The sequence below is a fragment of the Scatophagus argus genome, chromosome 1 (assembly GCF_020382885.2).
Source record: "Scatophagus argus isolate fScaArg1 chromosome 1, fScaArg1.pri, whole genome shotgun sequence".
Classification (NCBI taxonomy): domain Eukaryota; kingdom Metazoa; phylum Chordata; class Actinopteri; family Scatophagidae; genus Scatophagus; species Scatophagus argus.
The window spans coordinates 27,624,257-27,649,921 of record NC_058493.1 but is presented as its reverse complement, the minus strand read 5'-3'; the positions used below and the strand labels follow the sequence as shown (position 1 = coordinate 27,649,921).

General features: G+C 47.0%; 2 protein-coding genes across 10 annotated transcripts; one reads left to right on the top strand and one right to left on the bottom strand.

Annotated features, from left to right (window-relative positions):
• Window positions 1-1,021: 1,021 nt before the first annotated feature.
• On the top strand, window positions 1,022-19,361 carry tp53bp1 (tumor protein p53 binding protein, 1). 9 transcript variants are annotated; one of them, XM_046396173.1, is made up of 29 exons: window positions 1,022-1,168; window positions 4,193-4,409; window positions 4,996-5,083; window positions 5,177-5,252; window positions 5,343-5,401; window positions 5,492-5,626; window positions 6,960-7,017; window positions 7,105-7,271; window positions 7,687-7,813; window positions 7,915-8,009; window positions 8,087-8,271; window positions 8,676-9,780; window positions 10,256-10,372; window positions 10,475-10,666; window positions 10,767-10,833; window positions 11,627-11,701; window positions 12,418-12,691; window positions 13,321-13,389; window positions 13,480-13,632; window positions 13,745-13,959; window positions 14,285-14,455; window positions 15,136-15,533; window positions 15,973-16,164; window positions 16,298-16,477; window positions 17,545-17,733; window positions 17,826-17,920; window positions 18,271-18,467; window positions 18,821-18,957; window positions 19,040-19,361. In XM_046396173.1, exons 2-29 carry the CDS (start codon window positions 4,230-4,232, stop codon window positions 19,222-19,224), a joined length of 5,181 nt encoding a protein of 1,726 aa, XP_046252129.1. In that variant the 5' UTR covers window positions 1,022-1,168; window positions 4,193-4,229; the 3' UTR covers window positions 19,225-19,361. The 9 variants fall into 9 exon arrangements, 8 of the variants coding, with proteins under 8 accessions (XP_046252129.1, XP_046252156.1, XP_046252169.1 ...); XM_046396163.1 differs by lacking the exon at window positions 1,022-1,168 and adding an exon at window positions 3,853-4,130 and having other exon boundaries at window positions 4,241-4,409; window positions 11,630-11,701; XM_046396159.1 differs by lacking the exon at window positions 1,022-1,168 and adding an exon at window positions 3,853-4,130 and having other exon boundaries at window positions 4,241-4,409.
• Window positions 19,351-25,665, bottom strand: tubgcp4 (tubulin, gamma complex associated protein 4). Its single transcript, XM_046396232.1, has 18 exons — window positions 25,476-25,665; window positions 24,872-25,000; window positions 24,520-24,642; window positions 24,375-24,428; window positions 24,207-24,263; window positions 23,922-24,001; window positions 23,614-23,815; window positions 23,351-23,516; window positions 22,617-22,741; window positions 22,458-22,508; window positions 22,279-22,384; window positions 21,888-21,995; window positions 21,208-21,352; window positions 20,933-21,110; window positions 20,438-20,572; window positions 20,231-20,347; window positions 20,009-20,148; window positions 19,351-19,868 (listed from the first exon to the last, which is right to left on the bottom strand). Exons 1-18 carry the CDS (start codon window positions 25,551-25,553, stop codon window positions 19,859-19,861), a joined length of 2,004 nt encoding a protein of 667 aa, XP_046252188.1. The 5' UTR covers window positions 25,554-25,665; the 3' UTR covers window positions 19,351-19,858.

The window sequence follows — 25,665 nt, the reverse complement described above, 5'->3', positions numbered from 1 at the left end:
CAACGCAGTCTGACTGACAACCCCTTTTTTCTTTAGAAATGCTGAAGAAATATTGTTAGATGTTAAAAATGAAAACATTTTGTGGTAAATTTGTTGTAAAAGCATATAAAGGAAGTTACAGATCAAGAAAATGAGGATAACATCCTGAAAAGTGAACACTCGAAGGACAGAAACCTCAACAGATACATGCATGCATCATGTGTCTTTAAATGCTGCATTCATGCACATCATGTACATCCCTGTGTGTGCTGTGTTCACATGTGATGTGCCACAGCCACAGCTTACTTATAAAACCACTTGAACAAAGCAGCGCTCTGTGTGGCCTTTAGCAGCTGCAGCTGAATGTAGGCGTCTGATCTAAACTCGGCATCTTACAAACTGTATGTTCACTTTAAAAGTCTGCAGTACGTTTGTCTTTGGTCATCAGCCACAGCATGTTCCCAGAAAACACATAAAGTGGGGTTGAATTTTCCACTCACATTCAACCTCAGAGTAAATCTGATAAAAACTTTGCAGCTTTGAATGTGATAAAACTGAATAATCCAGCCCGAACGCAAGAAAGAGCAGAGGACTTTTTTATTTCCTGCTACTTTTGTTTTAATTGTCACCTGCCGCCTGAATTTTGTGTTTTCCTTTACAAACAGTAAATACACATTCTACTGCATTAAAAATGAAGCAACAAGGGCATAAACGTGTGACTGAAGTGTCTGACTCTTGAAATGTCCTGGGGGGGACCTTTACTTCATATGGGCCCCCTCCACCCCTCCAGTGTTGAACTGAAGCCTACGCCCCTGCACATTCCTAATCAGTCTTTCTGTGACGTTTGAACATTAAACACGCAGACTACATTAAACCCCATGTTGGCAGTCTTTTTTTTAAAGTTATTTTGAAGTTAAAAAAAACAAAAACATTCAGCTTCTCTGCAGCTGCTCCAGATGTGTGTGATGTGTGTGAAGCGGCTGTGTGTGGATCCAGAGGAAATGAGCGCGGTGTCTACATTAAAAAATGCCTTTGCATCTTTACGTGCCATGCGTGTGTATTCCACACCCTGACTCTCAGCAAAACAGAGACGAGGACGGGCTGAGCGATGCTGGACGCGCTCTGATCGCCAGCGACGGGACGGTGAAACGGGCTGGAAACCCCGGCAGCTGACGTATCGATTCCTAAGGTAAAGCGCCTTTTGTTTCTTTTTTGCGTTGCGGTAAAATAGCGATGAGGAGCAGCTCACGGATCCAGTGTGTGTGTGAGTGTGTGTGTGTGTGTGTGTCTGTCAGCTCCAGCAGACGTGGCTCAGATTAGACATTTTGGGTAGTGGCTGCGCATTTCTTAATGTGGGTGACCTGCAGAAATGACGACGTAGCGCTGAACTTCGCGGTGCCAGTCGGTATGGTTGGCTGCAGGAGGCTGAAGCCCCACCGGCATTCAGCTGTGGCTGAGAATTATATTCCCCTCATCTTTTGTTATCCGTGGATGCAGCCGCTGTGACCTGCATATCTGCTCATTTAGCAGAATCAGGGGCTCATTGTTCCCGGGATGTCTCCACCTCAGTGTTCTCATACTGAAATGTCCCTGCTGCTGCTGCCTTCTTCCTGTAAACCCGAGCTGTGTCCACAGTGGACGGAGCTGAGCCTCTGTGTGCTGAAGTTATCCAGATCTGAATTCTGCAGGAAGTCTCCAGCCTGCCTGCCTGCCTGCCCCTCTGAAAAATCACACAAAATGAAGTTATAGTTTGTTGTGAATTCAGATGACCTTATTCTCAGAGGACATCACGTGGTACCCAAAGCACTCTTCTAATGTGTGTTCTGAGGTGATTTGCTGGTAAGCTCAAAGCCTTCATGCTCGCGTTGACTCTTTTTCAGGGTCTCCTTGACTCTTACAGGAGATGGTTCTGAGGTGAGCAGACAGTCCAGCATGTGGTTTTCTTTGACTTACTTCAGTCAGGTTTGGGTTTCCTGCTGTATGGCTCCTCACTTTTCTGAGTCCATTGATTGCTGCTTTCCACTTTCTGTGCCAGTTTCTCTGTGATCTGCATTTGCATAGACTGCGGTCTTACAGGAAATGTGGTGTCTCCATGGAAACTGAGGCTGTCAGATGATGATGACAAAGTGATGTTAATTTCTGAAAGGCCGTCTGTTAAGACTGCGGGCCCATTAAAAGCTCATCACGAAATGCATCTAATCTAATCTTTTAAAATCACCACAGTCACACTCAGGTGCTGACTGAGACTTTTGTCTCTTAAGAGCCCCATCAGCCCACTTTCTACAGGAGAGGAAGATGTTCTGCTCACACTGTGATGTCTGAATGGAGCAGATAGACCTGCTCCAAAGTGTTTGTGTTCTTCATATCAAAAAGAGCCCAGATGCACATTCAGGCTGTAGTCTGACCTTCTGTAAAGATTCTTCTTTAAAAGTTGCTGTGGTGATGATTAAAATATGAAATCAGATAAGAGGAGGTGTGGAGGTTACAGCAGGGAGAGAGCGTCTTAGCTGAGGGAAATGACTGTGGAAGTTAACCTACATCTCATTTTGTTTGAGTCCCTGGAAGCCCCTCAAGGACCTCTGAAGGTCTCTGAGATCCCCCTGCGGGACACAATAGCCTAGATTCCCCTCTTTCATGTGATTTTATCGTTACAGGGTGTCAAACTCCACAGCATAACATGTCAAACATGTATATCTGCAGGGACAAAAATGATATAGACTGTGTGGAAGTAAATTAAAATAAATATATTCAATTTATTTCAAATTACAGCAAACATGTTGAAAGTATCTGCAGGCACACTGTGTATACTGTGTGTAGCCTATGTAAAAATGCAAATATACTAATATTTATAATATAATATACTAATATATCAACCAGATAGAAGATTTACTTTACTTTATATTTTACTGTCATTGTCAAGAAAACAACAAGAGAATATACAAGCATCATCCAAACTGGCACAGCAATGCAATACATTAACAGCTTAAATAACAGTAACAGGAGGGAAGGGGACTGGAGTTATGGAGGGAAGTGTGGAGTGGGACAAGTGCTGCAGCAATGCAAACACCAGGTCACAGGTACTGCAGTTGTGTGGAAGATGTAGTGTGGGGGGTTTGGTCGGGGGGTAGAGAGGGGGCAAAGTGCTCATCCAGTAGCCTCACTGTCTGGGGGTACAGGCTGTGGCTCAGTCTGCTGGTCCTGGTCCGGATGGACCTGTATCTTCTCCCTTAGGGCAGCAGGTGAAACAGGTGATGTGCAGGGTGTGCTGGGTCCCGATGATTCTCCCCGCCGTTTTCACCACTTACTGCATTTATAATTCCAAGTTATTTAAAACATAATGTGTTTGTATCAATATTTAATATTGAGAACCTATATTTGACAATATTTATAAATGAAAATACTATCAGTGAAGGGCGGCACGGTGGTGCAGTGGTCACAGGTCGCCTCATAGCAAGAGGGTTCCAGGTTCGAATCCCGGTCTGGGCCCTTCTATGTGGAGTTTGCATGTTCTCCCTGTGCCTGCGTGGGTTTTCTCCGGGTTCTCCGGCTTCCTCCCACAATACCAAAAACATGCACATTAGGTTAATTGGCTACTCTAAATTGCCCCTAGGTGTGAGTGTGAGAGTGTGTGGTTGTCTGTCTTTGTGTGTTGGCCCTGCGATTGACTGGCGACCAGTCCAGGGTGTACTCCGCCTCTCGCCCGCAGTCAGCTGGGATAGGCTCCAGCTCCCCCGCGACCCTGACGGATAAGCGGTATAGAAAATGGATGGACTGTCAGTGAACAAGAAGTTAAATATAGGAAACATCCTGCAACCATAAAACTAATGAGGATTCTTGTGTGACGTCATCGGGCAGCTGGACCAATGAAATCGCTTCCTTCCAGTTTTGCCGCGAGCAGCGGATCTGAGCTGAAGTGGGTTTTTGTGTTTCCCGAAGAGGGGAACTTTTAGCTGAAGAAATACAAATATGAATTAATACTTTACTAACCTACTAACTTATATCAGTAAAGACGACTCCAGCGGTGTGTGTTGAGCTTTCTTCCGGTCACTGTGACTCTTCGGGGGGCAGCAACCACACGCTTTGTTGTTGGGCGGAGCTTTAGCTAGCTAGCCTCTAACTTTAGCTAACATGCTAGCGCCGGCTGCTTTAAGGTAACAGTAATCGACTGTGGACTCACATGTCTGCCTTCATTGTTTTGCGTCTGCTTGGCCAGCTAAATAGAGTCCCTCTCCTGTCCTCGACCTGACCTCATGGATCCCAGTGGAAGTGAACTGGACTCCAGCCTACCTCAGTCCGAGAACCCCTGTCTGATCGTGGAGGACTCCCAGCCGGACAGTGTCGCTCTGGAGGACGATCCCGAGAGCAGCTACCGAGCTCTGCTGGCCCGCCGTCTGTCAAGCCTGCAGCCCACCTCCCGCAGCCCGGTTCTGGTAAGCCGATCCTGCTAGATCCATCCATTGCTAGTTTGCAGTTGGTGTTTAAGAGATGGTGTTGCAGGTTTTTCACGGCTGAGGATGGTTGACCAACCATATGTGGGTCGCATATAAAGACAAACAACTGTTTACCGTCCAAAGTGAGCAGGGCTGGAGGAAGTGTTTAAATTCTGTTTCTCTTCAGAAAAATAACTGTTTAGACTCATGTTAAAACAATCACCAGTTCTGACCCACTATACGTGTGTGGTCTCTGTATCAGCAGGGACTCTGCCCTCTGCCTGTATTTCCTTATTTTCGTAGCATTTTGTTGTGTTCTGGGCGTTTCTGGGTTTCAATGATTCTGGAAAGATTTGAGTCTCATCCACATTTTGTCAAATATTGGCGTTTCAGGTCGATGGTTGTTTGACTGCATGCATGGCTTCAGCAGGTTTATTTAGTAGATGTGTGTACATTTGTCATCACAGCCTTTTTGTCTCATCAGTACAATGAAGAGAGCTCGACTATTGGCCATAATTCCTGTAATATTTCCAGAATTTCTCAGTATGTTCCTTTGTGAAATTAGTGCAAACTTTTCCTTTTCCAGGAACTGATATCCTCCCCACTTGGAAGCAGATGCTCTCAGACTGACAGCCAATCAGAGAGCTCCCAGCTCAACAGCCAGAGTGAAGCTGGTTGGTGCTTTGTTAATAATGTGGTTACATATTTATATATCACTTATCTTGTATGAGAAAATAACAGAAAACAATGCTCTTTTCTTTCTTTAGCCATTGTCATGGCGGCCAGTTCGGATCTCCGAGAGGAAAGTCAAGTTCTAAACATCTGCCCTCCGAACAAGAAAAAGTATGTGTGGGCCAGACCTTTTTGGTGATTGATGATGCTCAAGGTTAGCCCATGATGTTGTGTCTTTACTTTTGCTTTCTGTCCTGTGAGGTGTTCACCAGAGGAGGACGCTGGAGCTGATTCAACAACACACTGCATTCAGTCTGAAGGTAGGGAAAAGCATCATGCACGTCCAGTTTAGCATTTTTTTTAAGAGTTAAATGTTGCCTCACTGTGACATCTGTTTGTATGTGTTTCAGAGGGAACATCCCAGTTTGGTTTTCTTGAGCTTTCTCAGAGTCAGGATGTGCGTGGTGAAGTGGTGAACAGCCAGCAAGAAGAACAAGAAGAAGACATCACACCTCAGCCAGACAGCGAGAGGCGCACCAAATCAGGTATTGGGGTTTTTATTTATAGATGCTTCTTGTATTTCTTGTTATTTAGTCCTCTAATCTCCTTTGAATCGATAGAGAGAACATGACCCGCACATCTCAAATCTCATTTGAAAGGCTCCAGTCAGGCCTGGAACCTGGATAATTAATACATTCAGTTTGAATCTACTGACTGGTGACAAATAAAAGAATAAAATTCTGAATAAATGATGGGACTAACATGAATGCAGATGCTTCCATACAGGACCCAACATGTCGCTGAATGGTTTGATGAGTTTAAAAATGGTGTCAGATGCATCATCAAATCTTGACTGAGTGCTTATGGGAGACTCTGGAGCAATGCATAAGGCAGCGCTTTTCACTGTCATCATTGAAACAAAAGGAGGGAATATTTTTTAGAAAATGGTGTTTGGCCCTCCAGCAGAGACTGTAAAAATGTTCTGGGGGCCTGTGGTGAAAACATCAACATCAAATATTAAGCAATTTGGGTCTGGATGATTATGCCTGTACTTTCCGAGTGAGGAACAGCGAGAAACAAACCCGTGAGGCTAATGTTAGCTTGGATGCCGTTGTTGTCAGATACTAAATCTGATTGTTAAAATCTCCAGTTCTTGTGGAAGAATAAACAAGTTTTTGCACCACGTCGATCTCCGTTTTGTTTACATGTGCTTACCCATGAGATCACGTGAGGTGTTGCATCGCTCCCTCTGGTATGATAATGTTAATAATATCTGTATTCTGAGATGTACATTCTTGTGGATTCGAGATAAGAACATTCATGATGTTTCTCCTTATGTGCGTGATGCAACCTGATTGCAAAATCAGTTAAAATTTTTAAGACTCCTCTCGTCTCATCTCACTACGTCAAGTCAACTCTGAAATAAGGACCATTTCGTTTATACTTTGCAGGGTTCCCTCGGTCCTTGAAAGTTTGTGAAGTTGAGGACAAAAAAATTAAGGTGTTGAAAGTTTCTGAAAGATGGGCTTGAGTTATGTTTTGTGCAAGAATTGAAATTGAACTTCAGTTAACCTTGATCAGTGTTTCCTACTCTGCTGTGTCGGGTCATTGAATTTGAAGAAACTGAACCTGAAAAGTCCTTGGATTTGATAATTAAGAAGGTTGCTATTTAACAGCTCAAAATGCGTGTAGAGTATAAAGAGGCTTAAAATACATTTGGACCTGAACCAGGAGAGCCACTGCTGTGATGCTGCTGGTGAAATGCATACATGTGCTGCGTGTGTGGGTGGGTCAGAGCAAAAAATAAATTCCCAAGTGCATTCATATTGACATCAGATGACTTAAAGAGTCAGTCTAACTTACACCTCCTTTCATCAGCTGCAGAGCCTAACGTCAGCCCCAGGACCTCAGAGAGTCAGGACCACAAAGCAGTGAGGTACAGCTCCGTGTCTTTACATTCCACATTCATTAGAGTGCACATACTGCTCTGCTGTGAGCATGTGGTTTTTCTGTCCCCCTGCAGATCTGAGGTGAGCTCCAGCAGTTCATCAGAGTCTCCGGGTGTGTCGGGCCGGCAGCTGACCGTCCAGGCTCTGCTGCACTCGCAGGGCCATCAGGCGTCTGAGCAGGACCAGCAGGACAGTGAGATCCTGTCCTCACAGGAGGACCTGTTTGACACTGACAAGACAGGTAAACACAGTCTTGTTGACTGCTGAAGAGAAAGTGATGTTGTAAATAAACAGGATTTATTGCTACACTTTATTCTTATGTTACAAAATAAAATTTCAAAATAAGGGGGAGCAAACGGATATTTGATGTTATTTTTGGCAGGAAAAAAAATGTTGTTTTTTTTTGGGCCTGTTCTGTTACCGGTAGTCTGGAGAGGAACAGGATAAGCACTGGTTCATTGTGTTCCAGCTTTCACCCTGTTTGCCTATTTAAGTCAAAATGTTCCTTTAAAAAAGCATCAAATCCATAAATAACTTTGACCACAAGGAAAACTCATCCATTCATTTTACGGTCATGTCAGGCAAAAAGGAAATCTTTTAAAGCTGGACTGCTGTCTTCCTCTCTGTGTTGTGTGTTTCCTTGGTGCTGCTCTCAGGTGCTGCAGTAGACAGCACAGTGTCTGAGCCGGAGCAGCAGGCTCACCCCACCCCGACTCCAGCCCACACCCTGCGACTGCTGCACCTGTCCGGACAGGGGACTCTGGTGCAGGAAAGTCTGTCCCAGTGAGTCCCAAGAGTGCTCTCAAATAAAGTTATTCTGCTCACACATGAGCAAGGCGGCCTCGGGAATGACCCGATGTTCTGCTTTTCTCGCCTTGTTTTAGGAGCTCTGCTGACTTCGTTGGCCCCACACCAGACAACTTCAGCCACACCCCTCTAATTGTTCCCAGCTCACCAACTGGACCAGAGAATGAACACAGTTAGTGACTTAATCTACTTCAGTGAGTGAGTTCATACCAGCAGAGTAGGTTAGCTGAAATTCATTTACTTTGCCAGGTGCTGACGAGCCGATGGATACTTCACTGCCCCCAGAAGAGCGAGCGGGGGAGAAGGAAGAGCCAATGGACACGGAGGCCGCCTCTAAGCCACACCCTTCCGCCTCTACTCCTGTATCCCAGAATTCCCCTGGTTTTGTCTTGGAGCGAACTCTCTCTCTACCCTCCCAGCCCGAGTTCTCACATGTATGTACTTTTTAAATCAACTAACCAGATCATTTTCTTAGCAGTTTCCTGCACATCACTTTTTTCTGTGATTGATTTACCTGTCGCTGAATTTTATATTAGCTGATTAATTGTTAAACAAAATGTCTGGAAACAGAGAAAATTTCCAAGAACAAAAATTGATGTCTCGTTCTGGTCCCCAAAAAGTTATTGATAAGTAATAAATAGTTGAATTCATTTGTCAAGGTGCTCAACATTTGCTGCTTCTCTCAGTGTCTTTTCTTATTTTAGACTGTTGCTGAGCATGTTTCACTATTTTTAATTTTTTACTGGCAAGAGATTGATTAGTTAATTCTAGGTAATAAGCAACTTGTCTATAAACAAAATAATCTCCAGTTCACAATATTTCATGTGTGTTTTCTCAGGATGTGTTTGTCCCGACGCAAAGCCAGGAGACACCACAGCAGTCAGATAAGAAGACGCCATCGATGCCTCAGGAGACACAGTCTCAGCGTCTGGAGTCGACTCCTTGCACTTTGCCTTTGCAGCTCTCTGTGAACACTGAGAGCTGCAGCCCAGCTCAGCCGGCTGAGGAGGACAGCCAGGCCACGCAGATCGAGGAGCTGGAAGAGCCTTCAGGTGTCGACACCAGCGACTCTGTGATGTCACGCTGCGATCGGAGGAGCGAGAGCAATGGCGTTCCTTCAGGGTCACACGCTGCCACCGCTTCCAAAGCCTCCGTCTCTGCTGAATCACCAAAGCATTCCAGCGAATGTGCCGAGAACGAGAAGTCCGGTCTGTCACAGAGGTCTGACGCGCATGTAAAGACGCCTCTGAATGTACAAAACGCGAATGTTAAAGACTCAAAAACAGACAGCAGGGAGACGAGCTCTGCCGACGTGGTGTCCTGCTCTCAGACAAAGTTGGATTCCTCTGATGTGACTGTTAACAGCTGTGTGCAGGAGACGCCTTCAGACACCACGCCCTCCAGCTTGTCGTCTCAGTCTATGATCTGTCAGACGTCCACTGTGGATGTGGTGAAGACTTCTGTAGACTCGAGTGAAGGAGGAACTACGAAGAGTCAATCCATAGGATCACAGAACTGTGGAACTGTTGGTAACAGTCAAACAGTCGGAGACATGATGGATGAGGGTGAAGTGGAGGAGGAGGTAGTGATGGAGGAGGAGGCGGAGGCGAGCATGGTGGGAGGCGGGGCCTCAGGAATGGCTCTGGTTCTCTCTCAGAGCCAGATGCTGTCTCCTGAGCCAATGGAGGAGGACAGTGAAGACAGAGCAGAGGACAGTGTCATCGTTGTCACGGAAAGCGAGAGGGACTCTCAGAAAGATGTGACGCCGCAGTCAAAGACCAACAGCTCTCAGCCAATCAGAGGCAAAGAGTCCATCTCTGCTAACGGCCATGAGACCCAGGCTCAGCCGAAAAAGGTGGCTTCTGATAGGCTCTCCCAGACTGAGAGGGCGGGGCCTGAACCAGAGGGGCTCAAAGACAAAAGTCTGAGTGACAGCTCAGGAGGTGAGCTGGATGCAGACAGACTGCTCTGACTAACTAAGAGTTTACAAACTCAGCTCAGATTGCCAGTCAGATTCTCACCTGGAATTACTGATTTTGAGGGAAATAATAAAAATAAAAATAAAAATGGCTCCCACCTAAAACCACCTAATTTTTTTTTTTTTTGATACATTTAATTTGATTCGCTCCAGGTTTATTTATTAGACATTTGATTTGATTCTCTCTCAAATACTACATGTTACAGGATTTCTGTACAACATTGGTGCTTGCTGTTATTACTTCTAAAGTCCTGAAATGTTCTGTAGAAGTTCTGTAGAAGAAGAAACTTCTGCAGTCCCTTTACAGGTGGAGGGTTTAGGTGAGAGGTGGCAGTCAGAGGAGACGTCAGGCGTCATCCCCGTTTGTCATATCTGACTTTAACACAAAACAAGCACTAAAGTAGATCTAAACTGATTCCAGTTCTACTTTTCACCCACAGAAATTTCCTTCCACTTCACACTTCCTAAAGAAGGGGAGCTGATTGGTCCTGTTGTTGGTGCCACACCCCCCCTTATCAACCAGCTGAAGCAGACGCTGAGGCACAGCACTCCCATTGGTGGGTCGTTGTGAGGGACACACTGGATCTGCTCACAATCATCTGTCCGTTAAATGTCAAGCAGCCGAATATGATCTGATGTCAAACTTCTTCTTCCCGCAGAGATTACTTCCTTTTCTGAAAAGTCAGACGTGGTGGGTGATGTCTCTGCGGATGTGGCGATGGCAGCCAGCGCCATCGTGTCAGGGGACAGCGGCGAGGACATGACGGAAAAGGGAGACGGAAAGCTGAGTTTGAGAATGAAGCTGGTGACCCCCGTCGAAGAAATGAGCTCAGAGCGCTTCAGCCTGCAGAGTAAGAGCCGTTTGCTGATCATCTGAGGAGTTACATCATGGTATCCATGGCGACGCCGCGTTCACTCATCACCCTCTCAGTAACACGTTTCTTTCCTCAGAGCCAACACTGTCAGAAGAGGATGGATCTGGAGCCAAAGTCACTGCTGTTGCTAATGCTGTGACCAGGTAACCTGCAACTATCTCTTTAGGAACATGGAACATCTGAAGGGTTTTACTGCTTTCATTCAGTGTGTTGAGAATGGAAAGGAGCTAAGAGTCAGATGTCTGACAAATGTCTTCAGCTCTCTTGTAAGCTCATTCATAGTTTAAGGTCCAGCTGTTGCAGAATGAACTTCCTCGAGTGGCAGGAGGCCAAGTTTTTAATTCATAAATCTGTCAGAGCCCCACTGAAACATCAGCCTGGCAGATGTTATCGCTCTGATGTTGGCTGATGTTCCGATCTGATCCTGAGCGTCAGTCCATCCATATTTTAATGGGTCAGTAACGACTACAATTAAGCCAAACAAATCAGAAAGTCTGAACTTTGTTTACTGAACTGCCACTGCTGGTCATCCAACGTGGACTTGAACCCCCTGAAAATGAGATGGGTTGAGTTTATCCTTGTAACAAATGGACAAAACAACAAGTTTGCCGTTGCCTCACTCAGTGGCACAGAGGCTGGCAGGTGCCCTCCCTCCTGCAGCGTAAGAGTGCATTTTTACCCGTTCATCATCTGAATTGACTAAAAGCTTTTCTCCATTGCAAGCCAAAACCCCCAAGAAGCAATTTTTTTAACAAGGCACAAGCACTCTGAGCCTCACATGCTGCTAAGAAACTTTTATTTGTTTAACTTCTGTTTGGTGGAGTAAATGTGTTGACTGATGAGTTCACTGATCAATCAGGGCGTCAATGAAGTTAGAGCGAGAGGTTTTTCTGCTGGCTGTAAAAATGTTGACGTAACTGATGTTTCTTGTCCCAGCAGCCCGTCAGTGTTCAGCCGCGTCAGGCAGGTGCACAGGCAGCAGGACGCAGAGGAGGACGTCGTACCTGTCAGGTAAGCACACTCGCTGCATGTGTGACACTGAATGTAAAGTAATCCCACAGAGCCAGATGAGAAACCTGCACAACAGTCGTGCTCATGAAAGGCCAAAACTTCTCAGTACTGCCAGAGTTTCACTCCAGCTCTTCTTTGAACCCTGCTCACGCTTTTCAGTACCACTTTAAGGCAGTGATTTGTAGTGGAGCAGAATATTCAGGCTTTATTTCCAGCCACACGGAGCCACAGTCTGACCTGCAACAGCATCATGTCCGTTTGACCACAAACTATGAATATCTTTCCCCTGTTGTAATGTATTTTAGTAGACAGAAGTGGGACTTTGGCTGCTTCTCTGTGCGTGAGACCTACTTTTTTAGCCTGGCAGTGGGATGGATGGTTATTTTTGCACTTGCATATTCTCCTGGGACTCCAGGAGCAATAAGGTGTAGTTTTGTCCTCCCATTTTGACAAAGTGAGGTCATTTTAGAAATATCTTCTGCAACTGAATTCCCTCTTAGACCACTTTTTATCTTGGAGTAAACAGTTTGGAGAGCTGCACTGTATGCATGTGACTGTAAATAAGAGAGAAGAGAGTGACTGAACTTTGAATGTGTGGCCTGACATTGATGCTAGAGGACTTGTTGGTGTCTAATTAAAAGTCTTTGATTTCTGGCTTCTGGTGCTGAATTTGTCTTGTGTCAGCATCACTTTTGAACCTTTTGACATGTTTGCAGAGGGGAGCTGTTCGCCTCACCGCAGAGGAGCTCCCAGACGTCTTCCCTGGGATGCAACAGTCTCCCCAACAGCCAATCAGAGCCTTCACGACAGGAAGTGTTGGCAGCACCGCAGGGGACTCCTAAGGATCCTCCCAGCGTTGTGGAGCAGTCTGAAGTTGTGCGAGAACCACCTGGAGCTCCAGAGCCGCCCACCCCGATCAGGGCAGATGCCAGACAGAGGATTTCCCAGCAGACCTTTGACAACAGCGTCACCTTCAGTCCGTCCAACAAGGTGAGTCACTTATTGCTCACATGTGGTGCTCGCCACAGCGGTGCCAGTATGACTGCATGTGAGCAAACGTACAGACATGTAAGTGAGGAGGGCGACTCTGGCCTGTCCTGCGTGCATGGAAATGTTAAAATTACTGAAAGCCTCACTAAGCCTCTCAATGTGGATTCTGATGATATCAGAGCCGTGCTGCGCATCACCAGTGTCAAACAAGTGTGCGTGTTGTGAAGCCGCCTATGTGGTTATCTTAATGATGCTCCTTTTTAATGGCACGAAAAGCAGCGCTTTATTGACTGTGGACCAGGTTTTTGTTGGTGCAGTCCTCACTTTCAGCTGCCTCGACATAGCGACGTGCCAGCAGTGTGCCTGAGGGGCGCACAGATGGGCACAAATTGCAACAACACATGTACTGGACGGAGGAAACGAGTGACAACACGTGCACTTCACTGCTGAAATGTCTCCTGTTGGAATACCCTCTCTTGGAGTCCAGCATTATAAAGGCCTTATTTTAAAAACTGGAAGTGCTCAGAAGTTTTGTTGACAGTGTTGTTGTTTTTGGGACCCGAGTAAGTGCTGGCATGGAGTGCAGACATGTCACGGTGGTGCTGATCACTCTGTCCTGTGTGTCTCAGCTCCGTCAGCGGACAGTGTCCCTGCAGACCAGCTTCGATTCACCGGGGCTGCGCTCCCCAGCTGGCAGGGTACGGAGATTCAGGTGTATACGGAGAAGGACATTATGCTCACACCTCTGAATATTGTCCAGTTGACACCTCTTGTATTCTGTGTTAAAGGGTGAACGAGAGTCTCCGTCCTCTAGAAGAACCACAGGCCCCTCCCATCGCAGGCACGTGCGAACCATCCAGGAAGTGCGGACCACCATCACGCGGATCATCACTGACGTGTATTATGAAGATGGCAAAGAGGTGGAACGTAAAGTCACAGAGGTAATAAACGTTTTGACTGCTCTGGTGTGAGACTAGAAGACTTGTTAAACTGCCTATTTAATATCTTTTTGATTTTACAATGAGTGTCCCTGATGTTTTTGGATGTTGCCAGGAGAGCGAGGAGCCAGTGGTGGACTGCCAGGTGTTGGACAGCGACATCTCGCCGTGCCGCACCGGCAGCAGCTCTGTGACCTCTGGTGACCTGGCTGACATCAGCTCTCAGTCGTCCAAGTCTCAATCGCACAGCTCTGGAGGAACCAGCAGCAGCATCGGACTCACCAGGCCGGACTTCATCATGCCGCCCAGCCGAGGGGCCAGATCCATCAGGTACCGCCTCCACCTCTACCTCCGCCTGCCAATCAAATATTCACTTCCTCTTCACCTGTCGGCACCATCTCTCTGCTCTGTCTGTCTGTACGAGCCGCATGCTGTCTCCTGTGTTACTCCTTCACCTTCTTTGACTTTCTAACTGCTTAATTTCTCAGTGATTCACTGATTCCTGCCTGCTTCAGGTACAAGTTGCTCACAGGCATGAATCCTGGCTCACTGGAGTCCCCTCATTCAGGGTGACTCCGTTTCATTTTGAGAGCAGCCTGAGATTAGTGCCTGTGCAACCTGACCGGCTCCATTCGTCCCCTCTGTGTGTCTGCAGTCCCAGGAGGGGAGGCGGGCATCAACAGAGGGGTCACAGGGGTCACAGGGCAGGGTCAGTGGTCACAATGGACCGAGGCTTCGGCACCCAGGGGTCCCGGGCCTTCGTCCCTCTGAACCCCAGAGGAAGGGCTAGAAGGGGCCGACCCCCAACCCGCTCCTCCCTGTCCAGGTGAGTCCTCTCTGAGGCTCGCCCCGCACGCAACGAAGCCACGGACCAGGCAGTAGTAACAGCAGGCAGACGGCATGAACCCACAGCGCCAACACTGCCTCTAACACTTCACTTCTGCTCTTTTCACTAATCTTCTCACACCTAATCTTCTCACTCAGAGCTGCCACTAATGATTAAACTCAGCACTGATTCATTTCTCAGTGAACCAATAAATAATTTCTCATTTTATCTTGTGAATGTTCACGAAATGTTGAAAACTCTCCGTCACACTTCAGATTTGTTTTGTCCGACCAACAGTTTCCAGATATTCGGTTTGTATTGTATTCAGTGATGTGTGTGATCTGAGAAGCAAGAATGTTTTTGTCTTGAATGACTTAAACAAATGATCAAAATCGGTCATAAACCTTACATGACCTGGCTTCACTGTGTTACTGTGACGCTCCTGAGCACACGTGTTGAGCCCCGCCTGAACGCTAACCCAACACTCGATGAAAGTTTAAAGTGACCTGATTGGATGTCGTAAGCTTTTATGTAGTGAAGGCATATTGAGACACATTTCAGAACATTACCTGAGATTTAACCAGTTTATTATCTGAATGTATTTGGATATACGTCGAGGACAAAGTGAATTCTTTCAACAGGAACCTTTTAAATCAGCAGATTTTCTGTTTCTCTCTAAGGAGAGTTGGTGTTGGCTCACTGCAGAGGCTCGGCGCACACGGCCAGCCACAGTCTTCCTCGGAGGACGAGCCCTACACCCGCATGCTTCCCCCGCGCCTCCCCGTCAGCCCCTCGGACGCCGAGCTCCCCGGCCACTCCGACTCCCTCAGGTCATCGGTGGAGGAGGCGAGCTCGGACGGCAGCAGCTTCGTCGGCCTGCGGGTGGTGGCAAAGTGGTCGTCCAACGGCTACTTCTACTCGGGCCGCATCATCAAAGACGCCGGTGAGGGGAGGTTCCGCCTGCGGTTCGATGACGGCTACGAGTGCGAGGTGGCGGGGAAGGATATCCTGCTGTGTGACCCCATTCCCCTGGAGACGGAGGTCACCGCCCTGCTGGAGGACGAGTACTTCAGTATCGGTGAGGCTTCAGGGCTTAAAACTACTTGTGAGCTCACTGATAGTTTTGTCCTGATGCTGCTGATGCCTGACATTCTGCCCTCGTGTTTATTTAACTCTGCTGCACTGAGCTTCATCAAGTGCTCTGGAAAAACACGGTGCATTCGTGGGCGGTTTGTAAATTACGCATTTTGTTCTGTTCCATTCACATCCGACAGCAGAAGAGATTTTTCTTTGCATTTAGTTAAATTGTAGACTAAAGAGAAGTGCTTTGTTTATTTTTGTTTACTTGCTTAACTTTTCTGAACAAAACAGAACAACAAAATATGAACTGAACTGTTGGTTTGGACAGTTGTTACAAGTCCATAAACAGACCTCCACTATCACTGTATTTATTTATTTGATATCAGCTGTATTGATAGACATGGGTCTCCTGTGTGTGTGTGTGTGTGTGTGTGCAGGTGTCGTCAGAGGCCATAAAACAGAGGGGCAGGAGTTGTTCTACAGCGTGGAGAAGGACGGCCAGAGGCAGTGGTACAACAGGACCGCCATCATCCTGTCTCTGGAGCAGGGAAACAAGCTGAGGGAGCAGCACAGCCTCGGGCCCTACGAGCCGTCCACCCCCCTCGCCAAGGCCTCCGACATCAGTCTGGGTAAGACCGCCAGCCAGCACAGCCAGACAATCCAAAGTGTTTTTCAAAAAATCTTCACCAGATCCTGTGTTTCTCATAAACCTGCTCCACGACTGGATCTTTCAATAAAAAATGTTGTTAATGTTCCTCTTAGATAACCTGGTGGAGGGGAAGAGGAGGCGCAGGGGAGCCCCCGGGGGTGAGAACACTCCCAACCGCAGCTCCTCCAGCAGCCCTCGAACCCCCGGACCCTCCGGCAAGAGGAAGCTCATGACCTCCGAGGACGCCAGGACGCCGACCAAAAGAGGCCGCAGGGGCCCGGGCGCCAGAGCTGGTACGGAGACCAGCTCGCCAAAACCATGACCGCATCTGAAGCGAGAGAGGAGGGGAGGGTTCAGAGTTTCTTTCCTGAGTGTTTTTAAGAGAATTTTTAAAAAAGCGTTTTCCCTCACTTAGAAGTTATGTTTTTTAAATTAGCTTTTCTTTCATTGTTTGACCACACTATGAACCGTCTGTGTAAAAATGATTACAATAAGCCAGTTTCATCTTGTTTTTAGATTTCAGACATGAAATGGACTCTGGTGTTAGCATATTTATGGTTTTAATTGATCAGCAGTGTCTGTCAGTTTGTGGTGGGGATCAGCCAAATGTTTGCCTGCAAAATGTCGTGTACTCAAGTAAGGTACACGTACCTCAGTATTGTACTTCAGTACAGTAGTTGAGTAAGTTGTGCTTTGTACCTTCCATTAGTAGTTAGTAGAATTTTGACAGATTTTAATTTTTACTGCAAATATGTCAGATCATCAATATCGGTTGATTTCCACAGCACATTTTAAATGTTTTTAGAACCATTTTAAATCCTGTTTTCTGTCTTAATTCACGTGAAAGAATCTTACATGGGACTTGCTGAAGTGATCACTGTCAAGTTTGATCCACAGTCAGTCGTGTGTTTTTTGTGCTAAGACGTCATGACCTTCGTGTTGTGTGTGTGTGTCCCACCTGTGCTGCTGTCTGCCGTCTGCTGCTGAGGCTGACTGGGTAATAACACACACCAGTAACCACACGGTGTTGGTCCACAGGTGGAGGGAAGCTCACATGTGTACCTCTCTAACCTCACGGGTGCAGCTTCTTTGAGAATTACTTTAATACGTAATAATAAGTCAGGATGGACACTTGATGCTCAAACTGTCGGTTCAGCCAAATTACAGAAAATAAATCTCAGTTTTCACGGTAGCAGGTAGTGTTGATTATGTTTGTCCTGATTTTCATTAACATGGAACGATTTCAGAGACCTGAAAACGTCAGCAGGGGCAGAGCTGAGATGAAAAACGTTTCAGTAATCTGGCTGAACAGGCCCGTCTGTCACCTGCACTCTTTTCTAACACGAGTTTCTGCGTGCAGCTCAGCGGGTTGGGGCTTGTAACACCTCCGGCAGCGGCACGGACCTCCCCGCTCAGCCTCGGGACGTGGCCGACACTCACGGCCCGCTGCCTCAGAACGCGTCTCTCTTCATGGGCTTTGCCTTCATGCTGAGCGCCTCGTCCGAGAGCGACCGGCTGACCAACAAGATCACCAGCGATGAAGAGGAGGGTGAGGCGGGCTAAATGAGGATCATGGCGCACGTGAAGCGGCTTCATTTAAGGGCCGTTGATGAATAATTACTTCCGCTTCTCTTTCAACAGAGTACGTGCAGACAAGTCCGTACAACAAAGCGTACACGGAGTCCCAGCTGCAGGCGGGCGGAGGCTTCATCCTGCCAGACTTCAATGAAGAACAAGTAAGAGCTCACAAAACAAGTCGCTTTCTGGTGAATAACAGCAGTTAGGATCAGTGGGTTATTTTATAACCCCGAAATATTCTGGACCACTTAGACTGCATTGCACCAAAAGATTAGTTCAAGTTTAACAGAACTTGGTTAAAATGAAGAACTAATGTAAATATGTTGTGTGCCGTCTGGTCTCCCCAAAACTCAGCAGAATACATGACAATGTGTGGCCGTATTGTGTTGTTCAGAAATTTTGATCATAGTCCTGTATTATTCCTGTGTTGCAGTTCAGGTTGTGGATTTGTGGTCTGTAACGCACCTGTCCCAGGTGATAAACCCATGTGTGTTTCCTTTCTCTTCAGTGTAAGGCAGCTTACCAGAGTCTGCTCATCGCAGACCAACACTGTCGTACCAGAAAGTACTTGCTGTGTTTGGCCAGCGGTGTGCCGTGTGTGTCGCACATCTGGGTACGAGACTGCTGCAAAGACAACAAGCTGCTCAACTACAGGAACTACCTGCTGCCTGCCGGCGTGGGGACAGACGACGCCATAGTGGAATGGTGAGACGAAGCCCCACATCGGGTTGCATTTCAATTCTTGGATTCGCTAGAGAGAATCACGGTTTGTAGTAACATTGAAGTCACAGAGTAAAAACATTTGCTGCTGGTTTGACCCCCAGCGTGGACGTTTAGCAAGAGAAGGTTGGATTAAAGTTGGTTCATGAATTTGTATCATTGAATTTGCATGGTTTCAGAGAGTGGAGTTTGAGTGATCTTGTCAGCAGCAGCAGCCCTCCTCAGGCTAACAGAAGGAAATGATGTTATTATGTCATTCAAGAGGAGAAACCCCCTTCTGCAAAGATTATTTAAAGTTGTGTAGAGGTGTTCAGTCAATTTATTTTCTCTCCTATCAGGCATCCGCGGTGCAGCCCGTTCAAGGCTCTGCGGGTCCTTCTGGTGTTTGAGAAGCCTGTGGAGCTTTGGGCGCAGCTGATCTCTATGGGTGGAGGCTCCTCTGTGCGACACTTCCAGGCAGACAAGGACGGTTCAGGTACAGACTCCACCATGTTACGTCTAAATGCTGTGCCAAATGCCGAGACAGTTTGACAGTTTGTCCGTCCCTTTGTCCACAGACATTCCTGCTGGCAAGTACGACGTCGTGGTGACGGACCGTGCCTGTCCGCCACTGGTAGAGAAAAGCGTGACGTCACAGGAAGTCCCACTGGTGTCTCCCGAGTGGCTCATCCAGAGTGTCATCTGTGGTGAGCGCCTGGGTTTCCATAGCAAGCCTCAGTACCACCACAACTACTCCTCATAATCTGACGCCACATGTGCAAAACACCTCCGGCCATGTCTAGTGTTCAGCGTTAGTCCTGTTGCATGCCTCTGCTGTATATACCTTTACCCTGTCTGTTTTTATGGGATAATAAATTGTGACCCCTTGTTTCATTTTAACAGATTTATTTTCTCTTTGGGAGATAATACAAAGAGGTTTTAATATTTACAGTTTATACAAGGACAAAGCGTCAGGTCGCCACAGAACACATTTTCCCATTTCTTTCTAGTGGAATTTGTTTTTCCCCTTTCAGGGGGCGTTATTGTCAGACAGTCCTGTTATGATGCAGGATTCAGACCTCACTGGACACTTCAGGTCGCCAGAACCACTTTCTACCAAAATAACAAAATCCAGTCCAATTGAAACCTATTTAAGCTATTTTTCAAAACAAAATCCCATTCATTGTATATTATCTGCACAGCTTGAAACCACTAGAAGGCGTGAGGTAAATGTAAAACTGTAAAATTTGGGTGAACCAACCCTTTAAAGATCATTTTGAACAGGTATGCTACACGGACACTTTGGCTCAGGCAGTAATGATGGAAGTGTCTTCTGTTCTGTGTGAGAGTTTAGCAGACGTGGCCAAATCTCCAAATGTTAATCCTTTGTGCTCTTCTTATCCAACACTGAAAAGAAAGAAAATAATTGTCACAGGTGTCGGGTAACGTGAATTTTCTCTATCTGGACATTTCATCCTGACAGACATGACCATCGCACAAGTTCTCCACACTTAAACCAAGACGATAACAGTTGTGTTGTGACCTACCTGCCCAGGGTGCCTCCAGCCTGCGTGTAGTATTTGTTGTAGTCCAGTCGCAGTAACAGCTGAGCCAGATCCGAGTTAATCTGATGGTTCCTCACGCTCGACAGGATTTTAAACAGTAAGGAGGACTGCCGTCTAAAGCCCTGAAACATGAATGCAGAAGAATCATAAAACGCGTCTTAACGTTTCCCAGCACTGGTCAGGTGAGGAGCTCAGTGACTGCACCTTAACCAGGAGATCCAGCTGAGCGGCTCCCCTCTCGTCCAGTGACGCCACACTCTGACTGACCAGCGAGCAGAAGTTATGGCACAGCTCCAGGATCTCGTTCAGACAGTGGAAGACCTGAGGACAGGAACATTTATGAAGTGAGGAAACGGGCTGAAAAGAGGATGGATTGCAGCACTTCACTTGACGCGGGTGAGCGATCTGTACCGGCTTCAGGAGGATGAAGGACTGGGCGAGCAGGTTACTGAGGAAGTGGTCGTGGGCCAGTCGGATGCTCTCAAAGTCTCTGGTGGAGTTGATCTGCTGAAGCAGCTGGGAGAACTGAGACTCCAGCACGTCCACCTGGACACCAGACAGGACTAATCCTTAAGATTTTAAAACAAGTCTCCAGCTTCTGCAGATGTTCAGCAGAATGCTGTAATAATGGGGACTCCTATCAAAATACAGTTTTGAAAGATAAACATACTGCAGTTTTAAATGCATTTCCAGATGTACAGTGCGTTTAGTGAAACGAAGTATCCTCCAGACGCTAAATACTGAACATAAAGATGAAGACACACAAAGCACAATATGAACTACGACGGCTCTTAAGTATGTGCCAGATTAACCCAATCAGTTCTTCTAAATACTGGGTTGCTTGTGTGAAATATGCATACATACACATGGTTTGTACACCCAGGGCCTCTTCCACTGTATTAATACCTGTAAGTAGTACTGCAGGTTGTCGATCAAGAACGCCATGTGGTTGCGAAGCCTCCACTTGATGGCGTCTGTCTGGCTGGACTTGAGGTGTTTCCTCTGCATCTGTAAAGCCCAGCAGTGTTGCAGCTGTGACTGAACCCGCCGCACACTCAGCAGGTACCTGAACACAACGTTGTACCTGAGAAGAGGAGCAAACAGGAGGAGGGGATGTTCAGCAGCTGCACTACACAGACGGTTCAATAAACGCTACAGCGAGGGGCCACACGAGTACCCACTTCTCCAAGACAGCAGGAGTGAAGAGGATGTGCAGCGGCCACTGGACCTTGTAGGTGAGGCCGAGAGCCGCCCAGCCTGTGGGAGGGACCTCACGAGGGGAGGTGTCCTGTGGAGGAGTGGCTCCGTCTCTGGGACCTGTCGCCTCTGAAGAAAGCAGGCATGATGAGCACATTAAGGTCTCGGACGAAAAGTGAGTCAGTCGACATCACCGAGATCAGGGAATCGAGCACTCAGGATGAAAACGAGTCTCAAGGTGACGTCTTTGTGCCTTTACGTCTTCAGTCTGGTCAGCTATGGCCAAAGAGCATCAAAGTTTCTCCATTCTAACAATACCTGCTTTCAGTCTTTTTGTACCCACAGCAAGAAAAAAATGTCTGTTTACAAATGAGAGACCAGAGAAAGTGGAAAATCCAGCACTAAAGAAGACAAACTCTTAGCAAAGCTTAGTAAAACAAATGTTAGCTTCATCTGCCCCTGACACCTTGTTGTGTCAGATCACTTTGGTTACTGAGTCGATCTGAGCTGCGCCATCAAATTCGTAACTACTCACAGTTACATCATACAACCACAGGATGGCGCCAAACACCCATCCCAGTTTCTGTTTGTCTGCACAACATTCAGAGGCTTTTCTCCTGCAGTCTGCCACACGTGTACAGCGATGCTTTGCTCATGTGCACACCTTTGCTGTCTTTGCCCTGGTAGTCTACAGTGAGGTGCAGCAGAGGCAGGAGGTTGTCGTCGTCCAGGAGCACCTTATGAGCCGCCTGCTGGAAGGCCACGTTAACATCTGTGAGACAGAAAACACATGACACATGACTGACCACCGTCACCAGGGCTGCGGCTAACCATTATTATCATTACAGATTATTTTGACGATTAGTCCCATAGGACCAAGCAAATATGTGAGTGAGCATGAATTAGGTTATTTTTATGTTGTGCTGTGTTCTGGGTGAACACTGGATTCTGATTGGCTGCAGAGGAGGCGGCGTCCTGATGGTGGACGAAGTTGTTAGTCAAACTCTCAGGTGTAGTGAAGAAGGAAAACTACTTCCCAGGTGTGTGTCAGTTACCGTGTTCAGTGACGGCTGTCGGAGGCGTCTTCAGCATGTGCTGTGCCAGGTCAATAAACACCTGGTAGAGCTCACCACGACCCAGCAGGTAGAAGTCCTTAATGATCTGGAGGGAAAAACAAACGTCAGCGGCTTTCATTCTGCACTTGATGACACAACCAGGAGCGACTAATACAAACCTTGAGCTGTTCGAGCAGATCTGACTCCTCCACCATCAACGTCCAGAGATGCTGCAAGTCAGAGAGATTGTGGCATCTTGTCACACTGAGCGTGGTCACTTTCCCTGAATGTCATTTAGCTGGAAGAATAAAACACTTCAGCTCAGTGCATGAGCTCACCTCTGCCACTGTGCTCCTGATGCGATCAATCAAATTCTCAAAGTCGACGAGGCTGAACAGCGGCTGCTGTTTGAGTCTGTGCAGCTCTGCAGCAAATATGTCCTCCTGGTGCTTCAGGATGGAGCCTAAAATCAACAAAACAATCGTGACATAAAGACAGAAAACTATGTCACACCTGTCAAGGTAACTACTTTTGCTGGACAATACACTCCCTCCAGAAATAACCGCTCTCACAGATGGACTTCTCACAGGATAAACAGACACAACCAGGACGAGCTCCTTCTCCATTTCCCTGGTTACCAGGGTGACGAGTCTCACTCCATCTAACACATGATTGGTTGCCTGAGTAAAAGCTACAGTGGCAAACCCAGCACCTTTCTGAAAAGTTGTAGATATTTTCACCACCAAACGCCTGGATGGGTGACGTAAAAAAGAAGGAACGTTCTGCCTAAATGAAACATACGTAAAATAAAACCAGACAACCAACACGATAAATGAAAGGCTTAAAAGTGCTTTGTTGCTCCATCCAGATCTTATGATGGTTGGGGAAACCCTGCTGGTTATTCTGGCAGCATGTTGCTGAGGTTCTTAGGAAACAAACATGAAGGTAAACAGAGCAGGTAACATCGAGGTCGTGCCCACATATCGTATGATAAGTCAATGACGTAATGATCATGACAGGCCTCGACTACTGTAGTACACGGCTTCATTTAGATCGCAGCGCTCTGAACTACCGGCTCGAGATGGGCTGTGATTGTGGTTTTCAAACATCTGGACGGATTCTCCAACGAAGAGGATCTTCTCAGCCACCCTGATGGGAATGTAAGAAGGCAGCATCTCGGTGCGCAGGGAGAACTGCTGCAGAGACGGAGCCAACATGTTCTCCTCCTCGATCAGCCTCTGCAGCACAGCACAGCGGGACATCATCAAGACTCTACAGAACACAAAGCGAGCTCTTGTGCAGTGTTGGAGGCGGGTCTTTGATGGTGTCTCTCACCAGGTCCTGCAGTTCTCTGAGCTGTTTCCCGCTCAGGCCGCCCAGGCCCAAGTCTTCCTCCTCCTCCTCCTGGTTGGCAGCAGCTCCTCCTGCACTGGGCCCCTGCTTCACGAAAAACTCCTCGCTCTGGTCCAGCAGCAACCCGTGCAGCATCCAAGCTGCGAGCTGCTTGTACATCACGCCGTGGCACGCAGCAAGAATCCTGCAGATGCCGAGACAGAGGACGTCACGACACGCACCGCAGTGCAAGACAATGAGGTAAAGTCATTTTACAGAAACTTTGAAACTTTCAGTGGGAGGCGACTTACTTTTCTAAGGCCATGCGCACAGGAGGAAGCCCCCCACAACTGTGCTTGTAAACCGTCTCCAGGATCTGACAGCCGTGGATCTGAAGCAGCACACACACACACACACACGTGTTACTCGACATAAAGAGTCTTCAGAAAGACTCTTGAATTTCCCTCGGGATCAATAAAGTATCTATCTATATCTATCTATCATAACTACTTTTCTTCAAGAGGCTCCACCGGTGGGCAACATCTGCAGCACTGAACTTTCACCTCCTGGCAAACTACATCACAGTCAGTCCTTACCTTCTGGGATTTTATAGTTTCTACGACCACCATCACAGAAGGAAACAGTAACTGGAACTTAACAAAGGGAAAGCACAGTGTTAGACAAACAGACGTGTGTTCCTGCATAGAGACTTTCCACTGTGAGTGCGTTTAAAAATGGCTTCGATGGTTTCAGTAATGCTTTACCTGATCGAGCTTGTAATTCACATGAGATATTGTGAGGTGAGGATCTCCGAGGAACTGAAACACACACACACACAAGTGAAATGAGCGTCCTGTCACATGGCTCACATGTCTTTACACGTTCTTGTTGTCTGTGCCTTCATGTTACCTCTTGTTCAAGGTCCAGCAGGGCCTGCCTGTACGGCTGCAGCATAGAGTCCAGGCCTGTGCAGAAAGCCCGCAAGTAGATCCCATGAAGTCCCGCCTGGTTGGGCTGGTTCGTGTGATGTTCCTGACGAACAAATTGTTGAAAAAGCCCCGACTTAGAAGGGTGAGGTGCTTTTTAAACTGTGAAAACTTGACCGTAAATGTTCCTGAAACAACAACGCTACAGATGCAGACAAATATCAACAGTAAAAACAGAATTTTGTTTTTTTTAAAGCTGTCTTAATATCTGGTATTCCAAAAACAAAAAAGGTTGAAAATCTAAATGTTTAAAAAAGCCTAGGGATTTGACTCACCTGTTGATGCACATGGCCGGTGTGCTGTTCTATAAACTCTGTGAAGCGTATGTAATCTGAGCCCAGTTTCGAGAGCCGGTTGAGGACGCTGGTCTCACTGGGGTGAAGGAAGGGCAGGTCCTGGGACACCTGAGAGGAAAACCAAGTGGTTCGTCTGCAGAAAGACTCAAAACTGCTTATTGCAGTATAGTAACCGGCGGTAACAGGCTACTGTAGGTCACGATTTATTTCTTTTTCATGTGATGAGCCGTGGGTTTACACTTAGAGAGGCAGACAAATGGAGAATAGTGCAGCTTTTAGCCTGAGACTGATCACAACACGATTATACACATCAGTTGTAACCCAATGGCTGAATTTGAACCCGTTTCTAACGTTACTCAAGCTAGCTAGTCTCTGTTAGCACAAAATGTACTACCAGTAAAGCCAAAGATAATATTCCAATACCGAGGCCCCTAAAGAATAATCAGCACGTCTTCAATAGTATAAAGCACATCAGCGAGCACTGCTGAATAGTAAATAATAACGGTGCTGCTTTTGGCTAACATGTCAGCGTCAAATCAGAGGCGCTGTTTCGCCAGAGAGCCGCACCGCATCTCGGTTTCACCTGCAATCCTGTTCGTTTGTTCCATGCGAAGATCGTCCCCGGGTATCCACTCAGCGCCAGCAGAAGCTCGTGAATCATGATAATTCACCTCGACTAAACTTAAATGCAGCGGTAAGGTTCCGGCCCCTCATTCATCCACCAAAACAAACCGCCGCCCGGGCTGTCGCAGCTTGGTGACGTTCGGCGCAAA

Excerpts from the sequence above, each read along its gene's own strand:
- tp53bp1 (XM_046396159.1), top strand. The coding sequence starts at position 4,108 with ATGCTAGCGCCGGCTGCTTTAAG. Across the intron at positions 10,834-11,626 it reads GTTGCTAATGCTGTGACCAG|CAGCCCGTCAGTGTTCAGCC; the intron begins GTAACCTGCAAC and ends TTCTTGTCCCAG. Across the intron at positions 13,390-13,479 it reads TGCGCTCCCCAGCTGGCAGG|GGTGAACGAGAGTCTCCGTC; the intron begins GTACGGAGATTC and ends TCTGTGTTAAAG.
- tubgcp4 (XM_046396232.1), bottom strand. The coding sequence starts at position 25,553 with ATGATTCACGAGCTTCTGCTGGCGCTGAGTGGATACCCGGGGACGATC. Across the intron at positions 22,742-23,350 it reads TCACAGCCCATCTCGAGCCG|GCTCCATCCTGAAGCACCAG; the intron begins GTAGTTCAGAGC and ends TGTTGATTTTAG. Across the intron at positions 22,385-22,457 it reads ATCTGCTCGAACAGCTCAAG|ATCATTAAGGACTTCTACCT; the intron begins GTTTGTATTAGT and ends TTTTCCCTCCAG.